This window comes from Polistes canadensis, unplaced genomic scaffold, assembly GCF_001313835.1.
Source record: "Polistes canadensis isolate GaletaPanama2010 unplaced genomic scaffold, ASM131383v1 scaffold_50, whole genome shotgun sequence".
In the NCBI taxonomy this organism is placed as follows: Eukaryota; Metazoa; Arthropoda; class Insecta; order Hymenoptera; family Vespidae; genus Polistes; species Polistes canadensis.
In genome coordinates, this window is record NW_014569597.1 from 441,687 (window position 1) to 461,307 (window position 19,621).

The 19,621-nt window shown below is 28.1% G+C and overlaps 4 protein-coding genes across 13 annotated transcripts in view; 2 read left to right on the plus strand and 2 right to left on the minus strand.

The window, feature by feature from the left end:
• LOC106785438 (zinc finger protein GLI3) overlaps window positions 1-2,913 on the plus strand; it is an 81,282-nt gene extending 78,369 nt beyond the window's left edge. The window contains exon 13 of the mRNA XM_014745916.1: window positions 72-2,913. Within this exon, the coding sequence (XP_014601402.1) occupies window positions 72-1,538 (1,467 nt within the window). The 3' untranslated portion in view covers window positions 1,539-2,913. The remainder of the gene's footprint in view (window positions 1-71) is intronic.
• A 3,136-nt stretch (window positions 2,914-6,049) lies between these two features.
• Window positions 6,050-10,452, minus strand: LOC106785443 (arf-GAP with coiled-coil, ANK repeat and PH domain-containing protein 2). Its single transcript, XM_014745925.1, has 12 exons — window positions 10,111-10,452; window positions 9,885-9,942; window positions 9,746-9,804; window positions 9,475-9,648; window positions 8,753-9,397; window positions 8,515-8,691; window positions 8,345-8,451; window positions 8,075-8,258; window positions 7,146-7,998; window positions 6,976-7,075; window positions 6,593-6,713; window positions 6,050-6,531 (listed from the first exon to the last, which is right to left on the minus strand). The coding sequence occupies exons 1-12, from the start codon at window positions 10,161-10,163 to the stop codon at window positions 6,363-6,365; spliced, it is 2,700 nt and encodes an 899-aa protein (XP_014601411.1). The 5' UTR covers window positions 10,164-10,452; the 3' UTR covers window positions 6,050-6,362.
• A 400-nt stretch (window positions 10,453-10,852) lies between these two features.
• On the plus strand, window positions 10,853-14,851 carry LOC106785449 (COP9 signalosome complex subunit 7). Of its 2 annotated transcripts, none has more exons than XM_014745930.1 (4): window positions 10,853-10,932; window positions 11,556-12,210; window positions 12,303-12,468; window positions 14,527-14,851. In XM_014745930.1, the coding sequence occupies exons 2-4, from the start codon at window positions 11,563-11,565 to the stop codon at window positions 14,664-14,666; spliced, it is 954 nt and encodes a 317-aa protein (XP_014601416.1). In that variant the 5' UTR covers window positions 10,853-10,932; window positions 11,556-11,562; the 3' UTR covers window positions 14,667-14,851. The 2 variants fall into 2 exon arrangements, with proteins under 2 accessions (XP_014601416.1, XP_014601415.1); XM_014745929.1 differs by lacking the exon at window positions 10,853-10,932 and adding an exon at window positions 11,130-11,210.
• A 1,590-nt stretch (window positions 14,852-16,441) lies between these two features.
• Window positions 16,442-19,621, minus strand: part of LOC106785430 (metabotropic glutamate receptor 2-like) — a 160,770-nt gene continuing 157,590 nt past the window's right edge. For all 9 annotated transcript variants that reach the window (XM_014745890.1, XM_014745889.1, XM_014745888.1 and 6 more), the window contains 6 exons: window positions 19,336-19,494; window positions 19,034-19,200; window positions 18,512-18,888; window positions 17,822-17,973; window positions 17,497-17,707; window positions 16,442-17,358 (listed from right to left, as the gene is read on the minus strand). In XM_014745890.1, the coding sequence (XP_014601376.1) occupies window positions 17,141-17,358; window positions 17,497-17,707; window positions 17,822-17,973; window positions 18,512-18,888; window positions 19,034-19,200; window positions 19,336-19,494 (1,284 nt within the window). In that variant the 3' untranslated portion in view covers window positions 16,442-17,140. The remainder of the gene's footprint in view (window positions 17,359-17,496; window positions 17,708-17,821; window positions 17,974-18,511; window positions 18,889-19,033; window positions 19,201-19,335; window positions 19,495-19,621) is intronic.

Consider the following 19,621-nt stretch of genomic DNA (forward strand, 5'->3'; position numbering starts at 1 on the left):
TCTTTAGTTTCTTTTTTTTATAGGGTATCTATGTAAATACTTTTATTTAAGGAATTATTTATAATTTACAGGTACAAGCAGGTGGAAATCAAAACAATTATAGGAGCAGTCCTCTACCTATTTGTCAATCACCGATATGTACAAATCCCTTACATTATCAACGACAGATGCAACCTGCTTGTAATTACAATCAAACACATCAACAAAATTGTTATTCGGCTCAGCAGTCTTCCCAACAATCTTGCCTTAATTATCAAAATACTTCTCCTATTCCATACAATCAATGTCCAAGCTCTCGACCTACTCATCCCTCTTCCCAGTATTGTCCACCTCCTCCCAATTATGCATCTCAACCAGTTTCAGCACAAATGGCGAGTCCTGCAAGTGGTCAAGTAATGTCACCAGGGTCTCACTATGCTCCTAGTCATATAAGTGATCAGCCATTGACTTCTCCAGCAGCTGGTGCTTTAGCACCACAACATACATCACAAAATATGTTACAAAATTCAGCTCAACTTACAAGAAATTGCTCACAAAATCACATGTACCATAATTATTATCCCAATCATGGCTGTCAAGTACAGTTAAATTCCAATTGCAATCGCACTGCGGGCAATCAAACGAACCATCATTCCAATCAAACGTGTGTATCGGCTAATCATACGTCGATGGGTCAACAATCGTGTATGCAAACGCGTTCAAATGTTAATTGTCAACAATCAATTCCACACTGTACGCAGCAAGCAATGCTATCTGGTCAATCTACTATAAGCCATCCTAATTCACAATGTACTCAAACGACTAATCAATGTTCAACAAGGCCGGTGGTAACACCTAATAGTCAAATGACGAGTTTACATTTGGATCAGCAAACTGGAAATACTAATCAGTGTACATTAATGTCACCACATTGTTCGCAAATGAATGTTACTAATCAAACTAAAGTCATTAATAACATGAGCGGATTACAGGAATGTCAGCAACAAACACAAACAACTAATTCCTGCATTCAAATCCAAACGTGTATTCATCCAAATAGTGGCCATCATCAAAATATTACAAATGATAATTCAATGCCTAAGAGAACATCCCCACAGTTGTGTAATGCATTACAAAGTAATGGTAGGATGCAACAACAACAAATTTGTGGCCATGGTTGTCAGATACGATCTAATCCTCCTAATACTCATCAATATAATTGTAATTGTCAGTGGGGTTATGGAGAACAATGTTATCAAGAACAGGGTGGTACCAGTTTGTTAGAGATACAATGCAAAGATATAAGCCAATCACAACAAGGTTCTCCGGTTAAACCACCGCAAGGTATGAGACAAGATTCTTACAGGAGAACATTAGAGTATGTGCAACAATGCAGAAATTGGTCTGGCAATATGCACGAGACTAGCGTATCAAGTTCTACTCATCCTATATCTTTGCCGCAACCATTACCAGCTAGCGCAAATATGGTTGTTAACGACATGACGTCATCTTTAAGCTCTTTACTCGAGGAGAATAGGTACTTGCAAATGATTCAATGAATTTATTTGCATCGCGAAAGTATTTATGATAAATTTTACAATTATCGCGGGTAATATTGCCTTTTTTTAATTGATCGACTTTATGATGTATTTAAGTGCCTTTAATGAGTGCTGTTTGATACATTACATGTGCCTTAGTAGTTCATTATACTTTTTCTATGATATTCTCTCTAGAATATTACGTTTTACACAAGTATTTTATAAGAGGAAATGTATTTTTTACAAAGAATATGCATTATATATCTCTTCTATAGATCGATTCTTTTCTACTATTTACACCCACACACATACACACAGACACATACACATATATATTTGTAGGTATTTACTCTTTAGTAAAACTATTAGTTAATCTATTCGACTGCGCTATGTACTTTAAGCCATATCACGATTTTTGTAGATATTATTTTACGATAACACATATTATGCAAGTACTGATTATTGAAAGTATGCCAATTATATACTTTGTTTTTCTTTTTTTTTTTAATCATAATTTTATCCGTTTAGTTCTATGACGAATAGTGCAAAATGTGCACTGTGATACAAAGAATTTGAGCTACTTTCTGGTGCATGTGTGTGTGTGTGTGTGTGTGTGTGTGTGAACGATGAAAACAATAATATTTTTCTTACCGAACAATTTTTGATTCTAGTTAAAATAAATCACTATAATGACATAGTATATTTAATTTTGGTGCAAATTTGTCAATTGTATATTCTAAAATTTTATTAATTATATTTTACTACGCAGTTTTCGATCGTAATTGATAAAATTACAAACTGAATTTTAAGCATAACGATCGATCTTATTCAAACTGATTTTGTAAAAAAAAAATTGCCAACGCTAGATTTAAACAAATGTAGATAAAAATTAGTGGAAAATAGAATAGTAAGTGTAAACAATGTGAGGAAAAGTACACTTTTTGATATGATGATATGGAAGTATGAGTGATAATATAGTTTTATTATTTTTTTTCTGTTTTTTTTTTTTCATAAAGATTTTTGTGTAAAGATATTTAACGATATTCATAGTCATCTAAATTAAATCTTTCGGATTAACCGATTGAGATATGAACTTGTGCCTTTAAAAATCATTAAGAATGTTGTCAAGTTAAAAACGCTTCGATACGGCGTATCTAAAATATGTTTTTGTTATGCGAACATTTTTTAATGAATTTTATTAATCCCTTATATAAAACTACGAAAAGAGTTTCTTGTGAATACTATACATACTTATCGTATACATATATAGTAATTAAATTCATGTGGTAAATATAAGAACGAAAGGTTTTACAGCCCAATATTATTGTTGATTATTTGACGAATAAATAAGTTTTCTAAATTATTTATAATTTTTCCTGTTTTTTAACCAATAATTACGCAACTTTACGAAATTTTATTTGTATACATATATAATATTAATCATTATTTTTATGATCAATCGGATAAGATTTTTAAAATGAGTTTATATATAAATAAGTAAAAATACTTATAATAATAAATACTTGTAATAATAATTGGAGGGGGGCTAACTAAAAAAATTTGGATAGACTTCTATTTGTAAATTTAAATAATAGGAAGACAATTCTATTAAATATTTTCTATTTAAAAAAAGATGTCTTGCATTTTTACACTAGATGGCGCATCGTACAATATCGACGAATCGATATATAATACATATGCTAGTATCGATAAATTCCCGCTAAAATATGAATCAATCGTATATTCTTAATTTAAAATGATCATTATAGTAAGTAATTATCGAATGAAAAAATATCGAATATTAATATATTTTAAAATTATTAGTAAGTTACATCGAGCAAAGTGGAACATAATTTATAACAGATTTATCTCAGATGTTAACAATACATAATACTAAAAAAAAATATAATTTATGATCAATTATTTCATTTTGATTGACAATATATTTTTATTGTTAATATTTCATCGAGGATATGGAAAACTTAATTTGTTGTATTTAAAGCATTATTTAAACCATTTAACAGAATATATATCGTAAGTAATTGTAAGATATAAAATATTCATTTAAAGTATCGGAAAATTATAATTAAGAACGGGGGTATGCGAACTGTACGGTGGCACAGGGCCTCGCAAAGCGCCAAAATATTTAAAAAGAAAGAAAACTAATTAATTTCTTAGTATTAATGTAAGTTTTCATATTGGATTTAATTTTTAATTAATAAGATATTCTTCCATTTAAAAATTCCATTATTGTTACTAACTTTCAGGAGCCCCACAAAATGTAGAAACGGGTCTGATAATTAAACTTACTGGTATATGTAACTAATAGTTAAGTCATATTAATAATTATATCTAGTTTCATATCTTTATTTTACTCGTAATAATTAAGTATATGAATGTATATTGTATATCACCATATGAACTAGATACTATTAAAAAACAAGAAAAAAATTATTAATAATTTGTATCGTGTTTTACAGGCTATAGAAGTTTGTATACAATATTATACACTGAGTAATTATTATATCTTACTAATAACAATCTGTTTGTCAATATATATCTATATATAGGCGTAATATTTATTATTATAAATTATCAGATGTTTGTTTCCATGTAACAGCAAGTTTATACATAAAGATTTATAATACAGATCTTTGCAAAAAGGCAGTATCAACATTCATTGAAGAAGATTGTGTACATTAATATATCAGTCACGTATCAAAATTATAATTGTTGTTTATAAAATGTCATAAAATTTCTTTTAATATAACGAGAACGGTGATTTCAATTGAAATATATGCATATATATTTTCTTAATTAGACTGTTTTCGAATTTGTAATGTACAAATCATAATATAATGTGTATGAAATAATTATTGCCATTGAAAATAATTTTCTTATATATTTTTCGTTTCTTTTTTGTTTGCTTTTGTTTTATATATATATATTTAAAAAAAAAATAAATAAATAAATAAAATAGTCAAATGTGTGCAAATCGTCACAGAAAACTTTTATCTCGTGTAAAAAGATAAAAAAGATATTTTTGAAACAACGATGGTGGCTTTGGCCTATATATATTCTTTTTTTAAACTGCAAACTCTGCCGTAGATTTCGGATCATTGATCCTACAAATGTTCTTTATTTATATATAATAGTAACCTATTGTTATTACTCTTACTTTATCTTTTCTATTAGAGAGATTTTCTATATTGTATAAATTTCAAAATAACGATACTTTAATAGAATCAAAAGGTAACTATCACTAACCGCGTTTGCGTTTTATGTTAAACATTTTGTAGTAAATATATAGAATAAAAGTAAAGGTATAACATAACTTGAGAGCATAGTAATAAAATATCAGGTACCTTTATACGATGCGTACCTTCAGATGTAATTAAAATTTTTTGTCGATTTTTCATTATATTTTTTTAGTATATTTTCTATAAATTTAGATTACGTATATTACGAATAGCAAAGCGTTCTTTTTAAAAGAATTCTAATTTAAAGGAATGTTGTATCAAATCTATACTGTATTAGAAAATATTATTTTAACATAATGTTCATAAAATGTATCATACATGGAGTATAAAAATTAAATAAAAAAAAGAAACGAAATAGTACGCATTACTAGTAAAAATGAATTGAAGAAATTCTTTATGGAAATTATTGTAACAGTTTGAATATAAAATCGCAAATAGTAGAAATGTCAAAGTATTCAATATATAAATAAGATATAAATTAAGTGATATAATATATAAATCATAAAGTAATCAATAAAATCTTACTATATGATTTAGATGGTTAAAATAATGTAAGTACTTTTTAAAAAATACATACACATTTAACAAATATACGTTCTTATACGAGCATACAATATATATATATCTATTACAGTATGGGTTTTTTTCGTTCGATATATTTTTAATTGGAATTTATTAATAAGAAAGACTATATTAAAATATTCGAATATAGTATCAGATCCATAATTTAGTATACAAGTACGCGAACTTTTGGCATCTTGTTTTGAATGCACACACATGGTTGATTATGTATTAATTCATATGCAAATGAATTATGAATTAATAATAATCCTAACGCGCAAATAATGATCTCTTATTCTTAATAATATCTATAACTAAATATCAATAAAATTCATTTTCATGTAATACTGTACTATATAATCAGTATAATTTTTTAATATATATATATTTATCTATCTATAGATTAGAAGATAGTAACATGCATATAAACTATGCATTTATATATGATATCAATAGCAAACATAGAAGGACAGTAAATTTATCAAACTTAATCCTATGTATCATTACATCGTTAAGCACAAAAATGGTAAATAACAAATAATTTATACAATGCAATTTTAATTACTCGTTACTTTCAGTATTAACAATATATTAGGTACTGATAGATAGGTTTTTTTTCAAACTCTCTAACTGCATGATGTGTATATATAAATGATAGACCACGTGCTTTTTAAAATTCTTATATTTTTATAAAAAAGAAAAGAATATTTGATTTTTATAATTTAAACAAAATCAAAAAGAAAATAGTTCGGATATTATATAAATTTGATACCCATTTCTATGTTTACATGCTTTGAAAATCTCAGGTACCAATATAAACGATTCATTAATTTGTCATTCATCATTGGTTTCTTTTTTATGCATAGTTACTTTCTTCTTATTAATGTGTAGGAGATACAAACATTTATATTTTATTTATACTTACGTGCTTTCTTCTATATTTTACTTGCATTACCCTGCAAACTGAAAGACAAATTGTTTTTTTTATATATCCATTCTTTCCACCTGGGAACTTCAGTTTTTTTCATTCGGGTGTATGTGGAATATTGCTGCTTTCATTTCGTCGTTGTAATCGTTCTGGATGCGAACAAGCTAATTGACTAAAGTCACGCACAACATCATTAAATGTTTCATCCCCGGTAACACCTATTTCAGAATCTTTCATTTCTTCATTTAACAATCCAAGTCGTAACCTAAAAAGCACATAATAATAATAAAAATCAAATTTTTATTTAGAAATATATTTATACTTACAAGGTAACAATATCAGCATTAGCTTCTTTTACTGCAATCGACAAAGGCTTTACACCACTTTCATCTTCAATATGTTGATCCGCGCGATGTTTTAATAGCAAACAGACTTGGGCCGTATGTCCTGTGTGATATATATTAAAATGATATATTAAATATTTACTAGATATATTTATTATGTAGGGTGATAAAAAAGGGTCCAATATTTTAAAGGTTTATTCAAGAGAAGTAAAAAATATCTAATTAACATATGTCCTAAAATCAACCTTTTAAATTAATTCTTATTACTTATGAGCATTCGATAGCATAATTGAGTCTTTTGACAACATATTGAATGCATACAAATTTTTTTTTCCACCCTGTATACATATAGTTAGATAACAAACCTAGTTCTGTAGCTAAGTATAAAGGTGTTTTTCCATCTGCATCTTGACAATTGATACGAGCACCATTTAATAGAAGGTATTCGCAGGACATTACAGAACCCTAGATAAATAAAAATTATTCGACTATTCGTTCACATAAATATTGAATATAATCAACTAATTGTACATACACTTATTATAGCTTGATGCAAAGCAGTACGGCCTCTATCGTTAAAATTTGACCACAATTTGTCTGCTCCTGCAGCTAAAGCAGCACACATAACAGGTAAATTATGTGCTGCCGCTGCTTTGTAAAGTAACATTTCGGAATGTAAATTTTCAATGTCTTCTTCATCGACGAACTCTTCATCTTCCCCAGCAGTTGAATCTTGATCGGAACTTAATTCTAAACTACCATCTATCATTGATTTTGGTAAATCACAACCAAACATCAATACATCGGATAGCATAATCTTCTCAGTTTTTTGTATTTCCGAACCATTGTTTTTATTGTTCGGTGTATCGTTTATATCAGAAGTAATATTATCACATACATTGACACTTTCTTCGAATTTCGTAACATCTGTTTTAAGTACTTCTTCGTTGCTTGATGATGACTCCGAATGAATGATTTTGCAGAGACTGTTATTTTCATTAACATCGTTATGCGTTGGAGTCAATATTTTTGTATATAGGGTTGAACTATTTTTTACATCGGTACTTGAATTCTCAGACTTTATAGAAACTGTATCAGTTTTTTGCGATATTGATTTTTCAACAGAATTTAAACTTTCTATTGATGTATGTTTACTATCATCTGAACTTGAACACAAAGCTCCCTTGGAAGAATTCAAAATAGTCTTATTTCGGTTTAAAGAATCAAGATCATAACTGCGTGGTCTACGGCGTAGTTTACGAACACTCCATTTACGAAAATGTTTTTGTTCTTGATTAGGTGAATGTTCATTTGTAATAATATTAGATAGAGGTTTTACGAACATACGATCAACATATTTTGCTCTTATCCACGCTTCACGTATGTTACTAAAAAAATGAAGACAATTATTTTTACAATGAAATTTCATAGTAATGTAGAAAAAATAAAATTTCAAAGTTATACCTGTTACACTTTGGTGTAGCTTTAATCATATTCGGAGGAATTGGTAATGCTTCGTATACGTTATTTACTATAGTATTACCTAATTCTGCCATAACTTTTAATATTTCTGGCTCCCAATCGTCTAATGTTAAAGAACGCACTTTACTGTAATGAACTCCAAGGCTTCTATGTACACCAGAACATTCTATATGTAAGAACAAAATATGCATTGATTATATATGCATATATTTTGGATATAATTCAATTATATTTCTTATAAATGAAATTTACCTATACAAAGTGTAATGCCTAGGTTAATACTAGCCCATCTTGGATTTGATCCTTCGCAATCGCAGCAAATATCATTTCCAGAAATTTTTAATAGCTGTTCCCATACTCTAAAACAACAAAGTAATATATTAGAATGTTTTTGTTTTTTATTCTATAAATATATTATTTACCTCGATTTAGGTTTAGGTGGTGGTCGTGTACATTTAATATCTCTTAACTGTAGTTCTTGCGAACTAGTAGTAGATAAAGTACCCATTCCTCGTTGAATAGCAGCACCAATAGCTTGTTGCATGGCAGTTACCCATGCTAGGTATGCTTCTTCGCTATCAGCTTGTAGCATATGACTTCTATATTGAAATGAGAAATGGTAGAGAAATTTAATAAGAATTTATTAGATTATTGACTTACTTGGTTGGGCTTAGTACTTCAAAGCAGTTTCGTCTATCGCAATCTACTACAGGTTTGACGGTACAAAGACGTAAATCTTCTTCCATGACAGTATAATCGTCATCACCAGTTCGTTTTCTATAGACAAGTTGATGATCTCTCAAACAGAACCATCTTCTGTTCCATGTTTTAAATGCATTACTCGTTCTTTTAAATAAATAACCTTCCATTTTTGGATTGCCAAGTATAGGCGAAGGAGTTAAATCTCTGTTAGTAACATAAATATGTCTGTTCTCCATCTCCTTTTCAAGTTTATTTGAGTCATCTCTCATTCTAACAAGATCTTCGCTTAGATCTTTTAAAAATGGATCTAAGTCTTGGCCAAGATCGCTACCTTGATGGTAATAAGTTATACAAGCATGCATATAAGTTAACAGAGAGCCCAATATTTCATGTCGCTTGCGTGTTTGTATCATCGTTAATGCATGAACGTAATCTAGAGCAGTATGACGAAAACATGATCGAGTAGCTGATAAAATGTTTGAAGTTTCCTCATATTCCGTGGGTCGTGATTTTGGAACTTGAGAATTGCGGTTTAATGCTATGTCTAAATCTGTAGATATTTTCTCAAAATAATGACGCGTTTCCTTGACCCTTTTGATATCGCTGTTAAATTGAATTAAATTAAACAAATAGTTCTATGTTGATAATAAAGAATATACAATTAACGCATGTAAATTTACCTTTTCATAAATATATTCAGATCTTTAATGATAGTTCTAGATGCTTGATCTAACAATATACTGTGAAATTTATTCATTTCTTGCATAGAATGTATTAACTTATTTAAAAATGCCATTATTTCAGGATCGTTACTAAAATATAACGATAAGTCCCATAAGCTGTTGGCAAATTGACTGAAAAATTAAATCAATTTTATAGCAACGATATTGTAAAAATACAGAAATCTATAAAGCGTTATATGTTCAAACACATTACGCTGTGCTAAGATACCTTTGTTGTCCGACAAAAGCTTTTCCAGTATCAATCATTGTGCTACAGTTCTTTAATACCTATGATATATAAATAATGATCATTCAAAGTTATGTTTCTTTAAAGAATGTAATATTAACGTGATAAAATTTATTGTTACCTTGTCTAGTTTTTGTTCCAAAATATCTATGTTGTTCTCAACTTCTTCTATGCAAGATCTAATAAAACAAAAAATGTAATCAAATAAATCTGTTATACAAGGATATTATCAATATATATTTGTGAACAATAGTAATATTTGTATATTCCAAAAAGTTGCAAGTAATTTAAACAATGATGTGTATGATTCTTTAAATATATGAGGTTAATTACAATATAATTCTCACCGAAATTTTGGTGTGTCTCGCAAACACTCCTCGAATTCTATTAAAGGCTTCATTTTAAAAGTATTATGTGTGTATGTGTGTTGTGTGTGTGTATGTTAAATGTTAATAAGCACACAGTTTTGTTCGATGAAATATAATCTCAAAATTGGTTTCTTTCACGATTTTTCATTAATATTAAATTTTCTATAGAAGAAAAAAATGTTAACGATAATAATTATTATGTTTTCAACAAGTATCAAAGAACAACAGATTCTCCATTTTTCTGTCAAATACTATGAACGAAGTTAGAAGAAAGTGCAACTTTCGGTCTTCCAGTGTTGACAACCTACGTAACTCTGCAAAAGTGCATGTGCATAGATACAAAAGAATATGTAAGTTTATTAATAGATGTAATATATTTATCATAATAAAATTGATAAGATTATTTAAAATCATACAAATAAAATATTTAACATTTTTTTTTATCGTATTTAAATATTAAAAATGTATTGTACAACATGTGTGTAAATAGAAATTTTAAATTTAAGGTTGGCTTATAATATTAATAATAATAAAAAACATTGTACTTAGTGAAATTATTATTTTAATCGAATAAGAATAATTGAATGGTTGAAAATTGTTAAAATTTGTTATTAAAAATGACAAATTTTTCCCAATATTTAAAGAATATTATTTCTATATGTATAAAATTTAATTTAAAGAAAGGAAATATGTAAAATTTAGTTTTTAATTTTACCGCCAATTGGTGGCACTGTTTGTTTGTTATTTGGTTAATAATCAAAATTTTAAAAGTGTCATACCATTGCGAGATAAAGGAAGAAGGTAAAAATTTTGAAATAAAATATAAATTTTTCTTGCTTTTTAAAATGACGCATGTAATATATTTAGAATCATTCTCATTATTTAATTCTTCTTTTATACAAAAAATTTCTATAATTTTGTATTTATACTATTTTTCGAAAGATGTAAAATTCACGTATGTATTTTTGTATATGTTGTTAAGTAAGGTTAATCCATGCGCAATGAATTTGCGCATCTATGGAAAGAGTGAATAAGTGTTGAAATTTTTGGTCGTATTTTCTGACATTTAACTACACAATGTATGTTTAATATTTATAATATTATATATAATTTTAATTCTAGATTATTATTTAATAAAAATGTAATAATTATAAGTTCATATATACGAATAAGTAGAAAACGCACATTACCTAACCTTTAATATTCGAGTCTTATAATGTGTACCTTGTATATGCATGTATTGTATTATATACAACGAAATACTTGTTTTCATTTAAATTTCTTTTGTTTATGATTTTAATAGGTTATTTTAATATTTAAGTTATTAATAAAAAGAAAGAACAATTTTTTCTTGTGTTTTTTTATCATACATAGATAATGTAAATGCTAATGAAAATTGTAATAAATGTTTTTTTTTTATATAGATTCAAGATGACTGGTGGTACGTCCACTGAAAAGTCAACAAGTAATCCTTTGGAACAGTTCGTGCTGCTTGCCAAGACAGCTAAAGGTGCAGCGGCCTTAGAATTAATACGTCAAGCTGTAGAAACACCGGGAGTTCATGTGTTCGGTGAATTATTGGATATGCCAAATATTAAGGAATTGGAGAGCGGTCCATATGTTCAATACTGGAATACATTGAATTTATTTGCATATGGTACATATAAGCAATATTTAGAAAATAAGGATAAAGTCCTGGAATTGACTCCAACACAAAAGAAGAAGCTTCAGCATCTTACAATTGTGACTCTTGCGACTAAGTCTAAATGCATACCTTATTCGATCTTGCTCGAAGAACTTGATATAAAAAATGTCAGGGATTTAGAGGATCTGATAATAGAAGCTATTTATGCGGACATAATACATGGTAAATTAGACCAAAAGAATTCTCAGTTGGAAGTAGATTATGCTGGTTTAGGACGTGATGTTAGACCCGGTGATACAGGAGTAGTTGCGGAAACTTTATCTGCTTGGGGACAAGCTTGCGATGCTGTTTTAGCCTGTATAGAAGAACAAGTAACTCATGCCAATGTAGAAAAACAAAAAGCCACTTTTCACAAAGAAAGAATACAACGGGATGTAAGTAATATTTTTAATATATTAAACATTCTTGTTTAAATAAATAAGGAATTTGTATAATTCTATTAAATGTCTTTGGTAATATTTGACAGATTACCAATATAAAGAAGTCTCTTGCTGCACAAGCCGGTGGTGGTGGAGTGCAAGAAGCTGACGTAGCTGGAGGCAATTCTAGTGCGGGTGGAAGCGAATCTGGTAGAGAAGCCTTACCGGATCTAAAGAAAAAGCAACAGAAAGTGAAAGGTATCAGAGGCAGCGGTAAGTTTTGGAAAACCTAAAGTTATTTATCGACTTGTATACAACGGATGATTTTCTTGTGATAGGGTTGTAGGATATATTATGTGCTCTGTGCAAAATTTATTTTGCAAATTCTATTTAAATTTATATTTATTATTATAAAATGCAATAATTTTTTATCATTTAAAATAAATATTTTAAATTTTGAAGAGAGAGAGAGAGAGAGAGAGAGAGAGAGAGAGAGAGAGAGAGAGAGAATGAATGAGAATGAGAATGAGAGAGAGAGAGTGAGAGAGGTTCTATTTCTTATTATGAATAGTTATTGTTATATTTATGGAATGGATAAATGAGAGAAACTAAAAGCTTAGAAAGATACACGTACAAAATCTTGAATATATACATGTGCATAGTCAAAAATCAAATTTGTGTGGACTATAATTACACATTTGTAATATTAATCTAAATTTATAAATTTTGCTTTTTATAAAAATACCCAGAGGTTTGTTAAAATTCTTAATTTTATAAAGTAATTTAATTTAAGATCGAAATAGAAGAATTTAAATAAGGGGGTGAATTTATTAATGAAGTGCAATATTGTTATTGAAAAAGTTTCAAATTATTCATATATAATAACAAAATATATAATAATATAGATTCATGGACTAATATGAATAAATAAGATCTATACATGCTACGTGGGATTCATTATAAAAAAAGAAAAAAGAAAGTATGCAAATACTGCCGAAAGAAGTTGTAATGATATGATAGGAGAAGGATTTTATATACAAGATATATACATCGAAAGTTTATTTAATAGTGTATAATGATGGACTCGTTGATAGTGAAGTATTTTTTATGAAATTCATTTCTTGGTTTGCATGTTTTATTTCGACAAAGTTGGCAATTGGTTTCTATGAAGTCAAAAAAATATTTAAATTTTCATTTTTGGTTCTTAAACAGCCCTAATACAAATGTATGTAATAATGAATTAGTTGGGAAGTCAATGAATTAGTTTGCTTGTTGTCTAGTTAATGGCACAAGTCTAGTGGTGAACATGGTCATGTTTATTTATGTTTTTAATCTATGACATTTCTTTTTATTGGGCATACAGAATATATTCCATGGAATTTAAAATGTTTAGAAATTGTGTACATTTCATTAATATGTACATATATATATATATAGCATTTTTATATCCAGACGAAAGCTTGTTTAGATTGGTAGAATTTTTAGTCCATATCTAATATTATATATTGTTATTAATAATAACAATAATTGCAACAATAATAGCAATAATTGATTAGTATTCTTTCGGTCATATCAAGATGCCTCCTTTTTTAATGAAAAATTTTGATACAAACACGAAGTTGTTAAATTGTTTAATGTTTGAAGAAAAAAGCGTGATTAAATGAGCAAATAGTTTCTGACTAAAGATTTTATATTCAGAAGGTTAACACCTTAACACCATTGATGTAGTTTAGCTAATACGAATGTCAGTATAATTTTAAAAGCGTTGTAATTGCTAATGGAATAAAAATTAATTTATTTTAGTGAGGCTTTTCTATTTCTCTAATCCCTTGGTGCCTCTCCTTTACGTCCACAGAATGAATAGTTACTAATCTCAAAGAATAAGTTTTGTCATTATTTGATTGACGTAGATGTCGATATTAAAATAGATTTGTGTTTGGGAAAAAATTTAGAGGATGATTATAGAGAAAAAAGTTTGAAGTAGACTTTGGCTTTCTTATGGTCTTCTTTTATTTCTAATCTTTGCAAATCATTGTATTGCATATTCTATACATTTGATTAATATTATAGTCTTATCAATAGTCAATATTAGTTTTCTTATTAACGATAGTGCTGATGAACTAAGGAAAAGGTGCTGTTTATTATTTCATGATTTAATTGGGTTATGAACCATAATATTGCAAGCCATTCTTTAATACTCGAAGTTTGTTTTCAAAATACTTTTATATTCTCTTTTTGTTTTTATTTCTTTTGATCTTCTTTAACTCTCTCTTAACGTTGTATATTTATTAAAGAAACATGACAAACCATAAGCCTGATCGGCATTTTCAGGACCTACAGGGGCATTTTCAGGATCTACAGGAGCATTTTCAGGATCTACAGGAGCATTTTCAGGATCTTCAACAGCATTTTCAGGATCATCTACTTCGCGAACTGAGGTTGATCGGTCGACGTCGAAGAAATTGGGGTGATCCCAGAACAAATTAGGGTGATCAAATTAGAGGAAAAAATATATGTACGGGGAATTTTCTTCGTCTGTTTATCTCTACTTCGCTAAAAAGCTACTTTCTGCTCTCTATAATGTATAAACTTTGTCCTTTTAACAAATGAATTTCATATTTAAAGCGTTTCATATACATATACACACACATCTATATATATATATATATATATATACACACATATATATATATATATAGATGTATATATATTATTGTAAATTGCAACATTTTTCGTGTGTACGTATAATAAATAAAAACTATATTGTAAGAGTAACGATTCTTTAATCTCTCGTTTAAATCGTTTCGTTAGACAAATCTTTAGATAAAATTTAAATAAAATGATAATCTCTGACGCCAAAAAGAAAAAAGAAAATGAATTTGTTTGTTAACTTATTCGTTTTATTTATTTATTTTTTTCTTTCAGAAACATGCGCACTTACATCATTCGTCTTTCTCTCTTTTTTTTCTTCTTATATATATCTTTATTTTTTTTTAATTCGTAAAGTTTCAGATAAACGTAACGAAATCACAGAAATATGAATCGATTTGCTTTGAGGATTCGTTGTAAAGCGAATTCAAAGTAACAAGCTTTGTGAATAAAAATTCTTTCGATATACATGTATACGTACATACATACATAAATACATACATACATACATACATAATGCATGCATACATATGTAAATATGTGCACGATTAAAAGTATAATTAAAATTTGATCTTTGTTCGCGCATTACGAATTAGAAATATTTCGTAAGATCTAATGATAATGAGCTTATCACACGTATGTACAAATTATCTTTTGATTTTCTTTTTTTTTTATTTTCTATGACGAATATATTTCTTTCTAAACTTTTACAATGTTAAGAAAAAAAATGTGGGAAAGATCAATGCTTGTTACGTTATAGATCACTTTTTTCAAATTATTTCTTTGCTATTGTGTGATAGCAGATAACTCTGATAAGAATAAGCATATTTGTATTCTAAGTCAGAGTATAATATTTTGAATTTTTTAAATGTTAACATCGATTTATAGATGATATTACATGTATGTATATGTTATATACAAAGTGTTTTTTTCTTTTTTTTTTTTTATATATATGTACAGAAAGTGAGTACAATAGATCTTTATTGCCGTAAATATGGCACAGGAAATATTAGTTTATACAAATGTTACAATTATTTTTCAAAGAAATATACTATAATTATATAATTATTGTATATTTTAAGTTTTTTTGGCAACATTATCTATGTATATGTTTTATTCCTTTTTCATTTCTCTCTCTCTCTTTTTTTTTATTGATTAATATAAATCAATCAATTCGACTAAATATCGTCAAATATTTACAAAGATAATTTCTCTCGATAATTTTAACATAATTGTGCAAGTGATATATTATGGCATGAATCGTGGTGTATACGAGAGAAGATTTTCTCTTATATATTATATACATAGAAGAGATACAAAATTTTATTTAGTTACGTCTAAATCACAGAGCAACTTAGAGCATCGATCTCTTCGAAAGTGTAACTTCGTATTATTATTATTATTATTATTATTATTATTATTATTATTATTATTAGTACTATTATTATTATTATTATTATTANATCACATGTGTAAATCAATTTACTCGCTGTAATTGACACCAAATGGTAATAACGCGATATAGTTCGATTATTATTATTATTATTATTATTATTAGTACTATTATTATTATTATTATTATTATTAATATCATTATTATTATATTATAATTATTATTAGTAATTTCGATCTATTTAATTCTTTAAATTATTTTTGTTGTTATTATTAGATTGATATAGATTTTGAAAATTAGTTCGGCGATTTACAAACGCCTCACATCTAATCGTTTGATGTAATGTACGTATTACATACTATATTTGCACGTCCATACATCATCACAGTCACCTTTTAAACACTGTACGATGAAACATCAATTAGTAGATTTATTTCCTTTTTGTATTTACACATGTTTTTTTTCCACTTTTCCTCTATGGTCCATGAAATATTTTCTTTCTTTTTAATGAAGAATCTACAGATTCTCTTTATCTAATAGAAGACTCGTTCTATTTATCAGTTTCATTCAAATTTCTTTTCGACTAATGATATTCAATAGATGTTAAATATATATATTATATATTTATTTTTTTTTTTATATTTAGTTGAAAATTGAAGGATGTAAATTTCGTCCGTCATTTGATACAATGTATTATACGACATTTTTTTTTAGAATTTATCTAAACAAGTAATAAAAAAATTGCTCGTTATATAATTTAATATTTTATAACAATATTTAGAGTTTTACAATAATGTACTTGCAAAAGTATTTTGTTTTGGTTGCTTATACAATTACAGGCTTCTTCGAGATCGGTTTTAAATTAGCCGTAATGATTGACGTTTCAATGATAATATCATTTTGCTATAAAGTAACGTCGTTTTGATTGACAGGTCCGTTTACTATTTTCGTATTATTTATTTGCCTCGTTGTAGTCGCATTTTCTTTTGATTCTTTGTCAACACGGTGAACGTCGACGTTCGTTTCCTTTTCGTTGTTATTCGATTGGGTTTGGGTTCCGCGTGAAATTAACGTGGGAGCTGATTTTCCGTTCTTTCGTTCTTTCAATTCCAACTCGTAATCTTGAAAAACATTAAATTATTTGTTAATATAATTTACATTTAATTTATATATTATTTTTATTTAGATATACAAGGAATATTAACAAAAATCTATTCGCTTAGATAACAAAAAAAATGCAATTAACGAATGCTGCTTACATTCACTTTGCGTGGAACAGTCTGTAGTTTTGATGATATGTTTCTTCACGGCTTTGTTTTGATCACAAGTTACGGCGGTCAATGTAACAGGAGCCATCATGCTCGAAGCATTCGTTCCAGTTACAGCTGAACTTTTGGTAGTGTTGTAAGGTCTCGGTGGCATTATATTCTGTCGTACGTTTCTATCCGGTCGAATTAAAATAATATACAACTGTAAATAAATAAAGTTTTTAGATTTAGATAAATTCGATCGATTTATTTAAGGATACTCTTTTGGAAATTATATTTATATAGATATATTTTTTTATTGTTATTTTTTCTTTACCTTTGGTGTGAACAGACAAGCAATAGTCAAAGAAGCAGAAAGACTGATGGTAACTGACATCGAAGTAATCCTCAATGCAACGTGATTGCCAGTACCAAAATAAAGTGGAACAAAGGCTAGCCATATAACGCAGGTAGTATACATAGTAAAGCCTAATTAAATTATTATTATTATGTAATTCACATACTTCATTTATAATACATGTTGTGCGGGGTTAACCTTAATTGAGTAATTTATATGTATAGAGTATATTTTAAAAAAATAATTAACACGTCGAATGCCATGGGGACAACCGATGATCGGCATTAAAAGTTTGTTCGTAACGCCTGGCGGGTTCATCGCTGAACCCTCGGTAAGATAAATGCTTTGCACATTATTATACACTTTAACTTATCTGTTCTAAATAATATTTCAATATAATATGTAACGCATAATGACGAAATCGTGTTGGTCCCACGGGCAAGCCATGCGAAATTAGCATGGCATTCAACGTCTATGTTAATAATAAATAAGTCAATTTACGCATAATGTCTAATTGAAAAATGAATATTATATTAGTGTATTTATAAAGATATATAATTTAATAATAATAAATATTTTTTCTTAATAAATTAGCGCACACACAAATTTGTATTCATATAAGAGAATAAGTTAATAAGTATTTGTTCTAGATTATTATCATTTACTTACCAATGTATTTGCTTTCGTTAAAGGCTTCAGGAATTTTTCTCGTGAGTATCGCATAAATAGTGCAAACAACTATCAATATAATAGGATATGCAAAAGCAATCATATAGCTAGCATCGATGTAGCTATTGCAAACAAGCAAATTATCCTCTTTCGTGGGGTAGTGATGCATAGCTTTAGCTGGATCGATAACAATCCAAACAACGTTAATGAGTATCTGTACTCCTACTAAACCGGAACAAATGATCAATTGAGAATTTGGTGATATAAACGACGGTCTTTTAGCGCTGTGTTTTCCAGCGTTAAAGATCCTCGATATTCGATTAGTTTTCGTCAAAAGTGCTGCATAGACTACGGTAAAGCAAAATCCAGCACTGAATCTGTAGAAAATAATCGGTTAGAATGAAAATCGATATTTACGTTCAAATGAAAGATCATATATTTGTAGATTTAAAAAAAAAAAAAAAACAAATATTATATTCGTAGGTCGGATAGCGTAGAGAAAATGCTTAAGAGATAACTCACCTTTGAATACTGCAAACAATATCGGTTGGTCTGAGTACGAGAGCAAACGTGACGAGATAGCAAAGTAAGATTCCAGTAAGAAGGACGTAAGATAGCTCTCGGCCAGAAGCACGAACGACAGGCGTGTCGTTATGTTTTAGGAATACACCGCAGACGAATAAAGTTACCTTAAAAAATGCCAACAAAAATTCAATATCTTTTTCGAAACGTTTCTTGATCCATCAAGCTACTTCCTTTAAATAGTTTATTGCTAAACATTATTTTTCATTTTATCGCGAATAGCTTGTAAAATATATATTTACTAGTATTCCAACAGCAGAGAAGGACATAGCACCAATAGCCCAGCCACTTTCGAGTCTCAAGAATTCTTCGGGTATTTCGCTACAGGTAGAATGAGTTTCGTCTGGTATTGTTCCCTGTTGACAATTCTTGCATTGCGTTTCATCGTCTGGGTGTCTAATCTGTTTAGAACAAAACAATTTATCTTCAATATTTTGTTAACATTTTGATTTAAGATTCTTTTTTTTTTTTTTTTCTTTTGATACGTTTAGAAGGAGAAATTAATGTAAATCTTTCTTATCCTTGTAA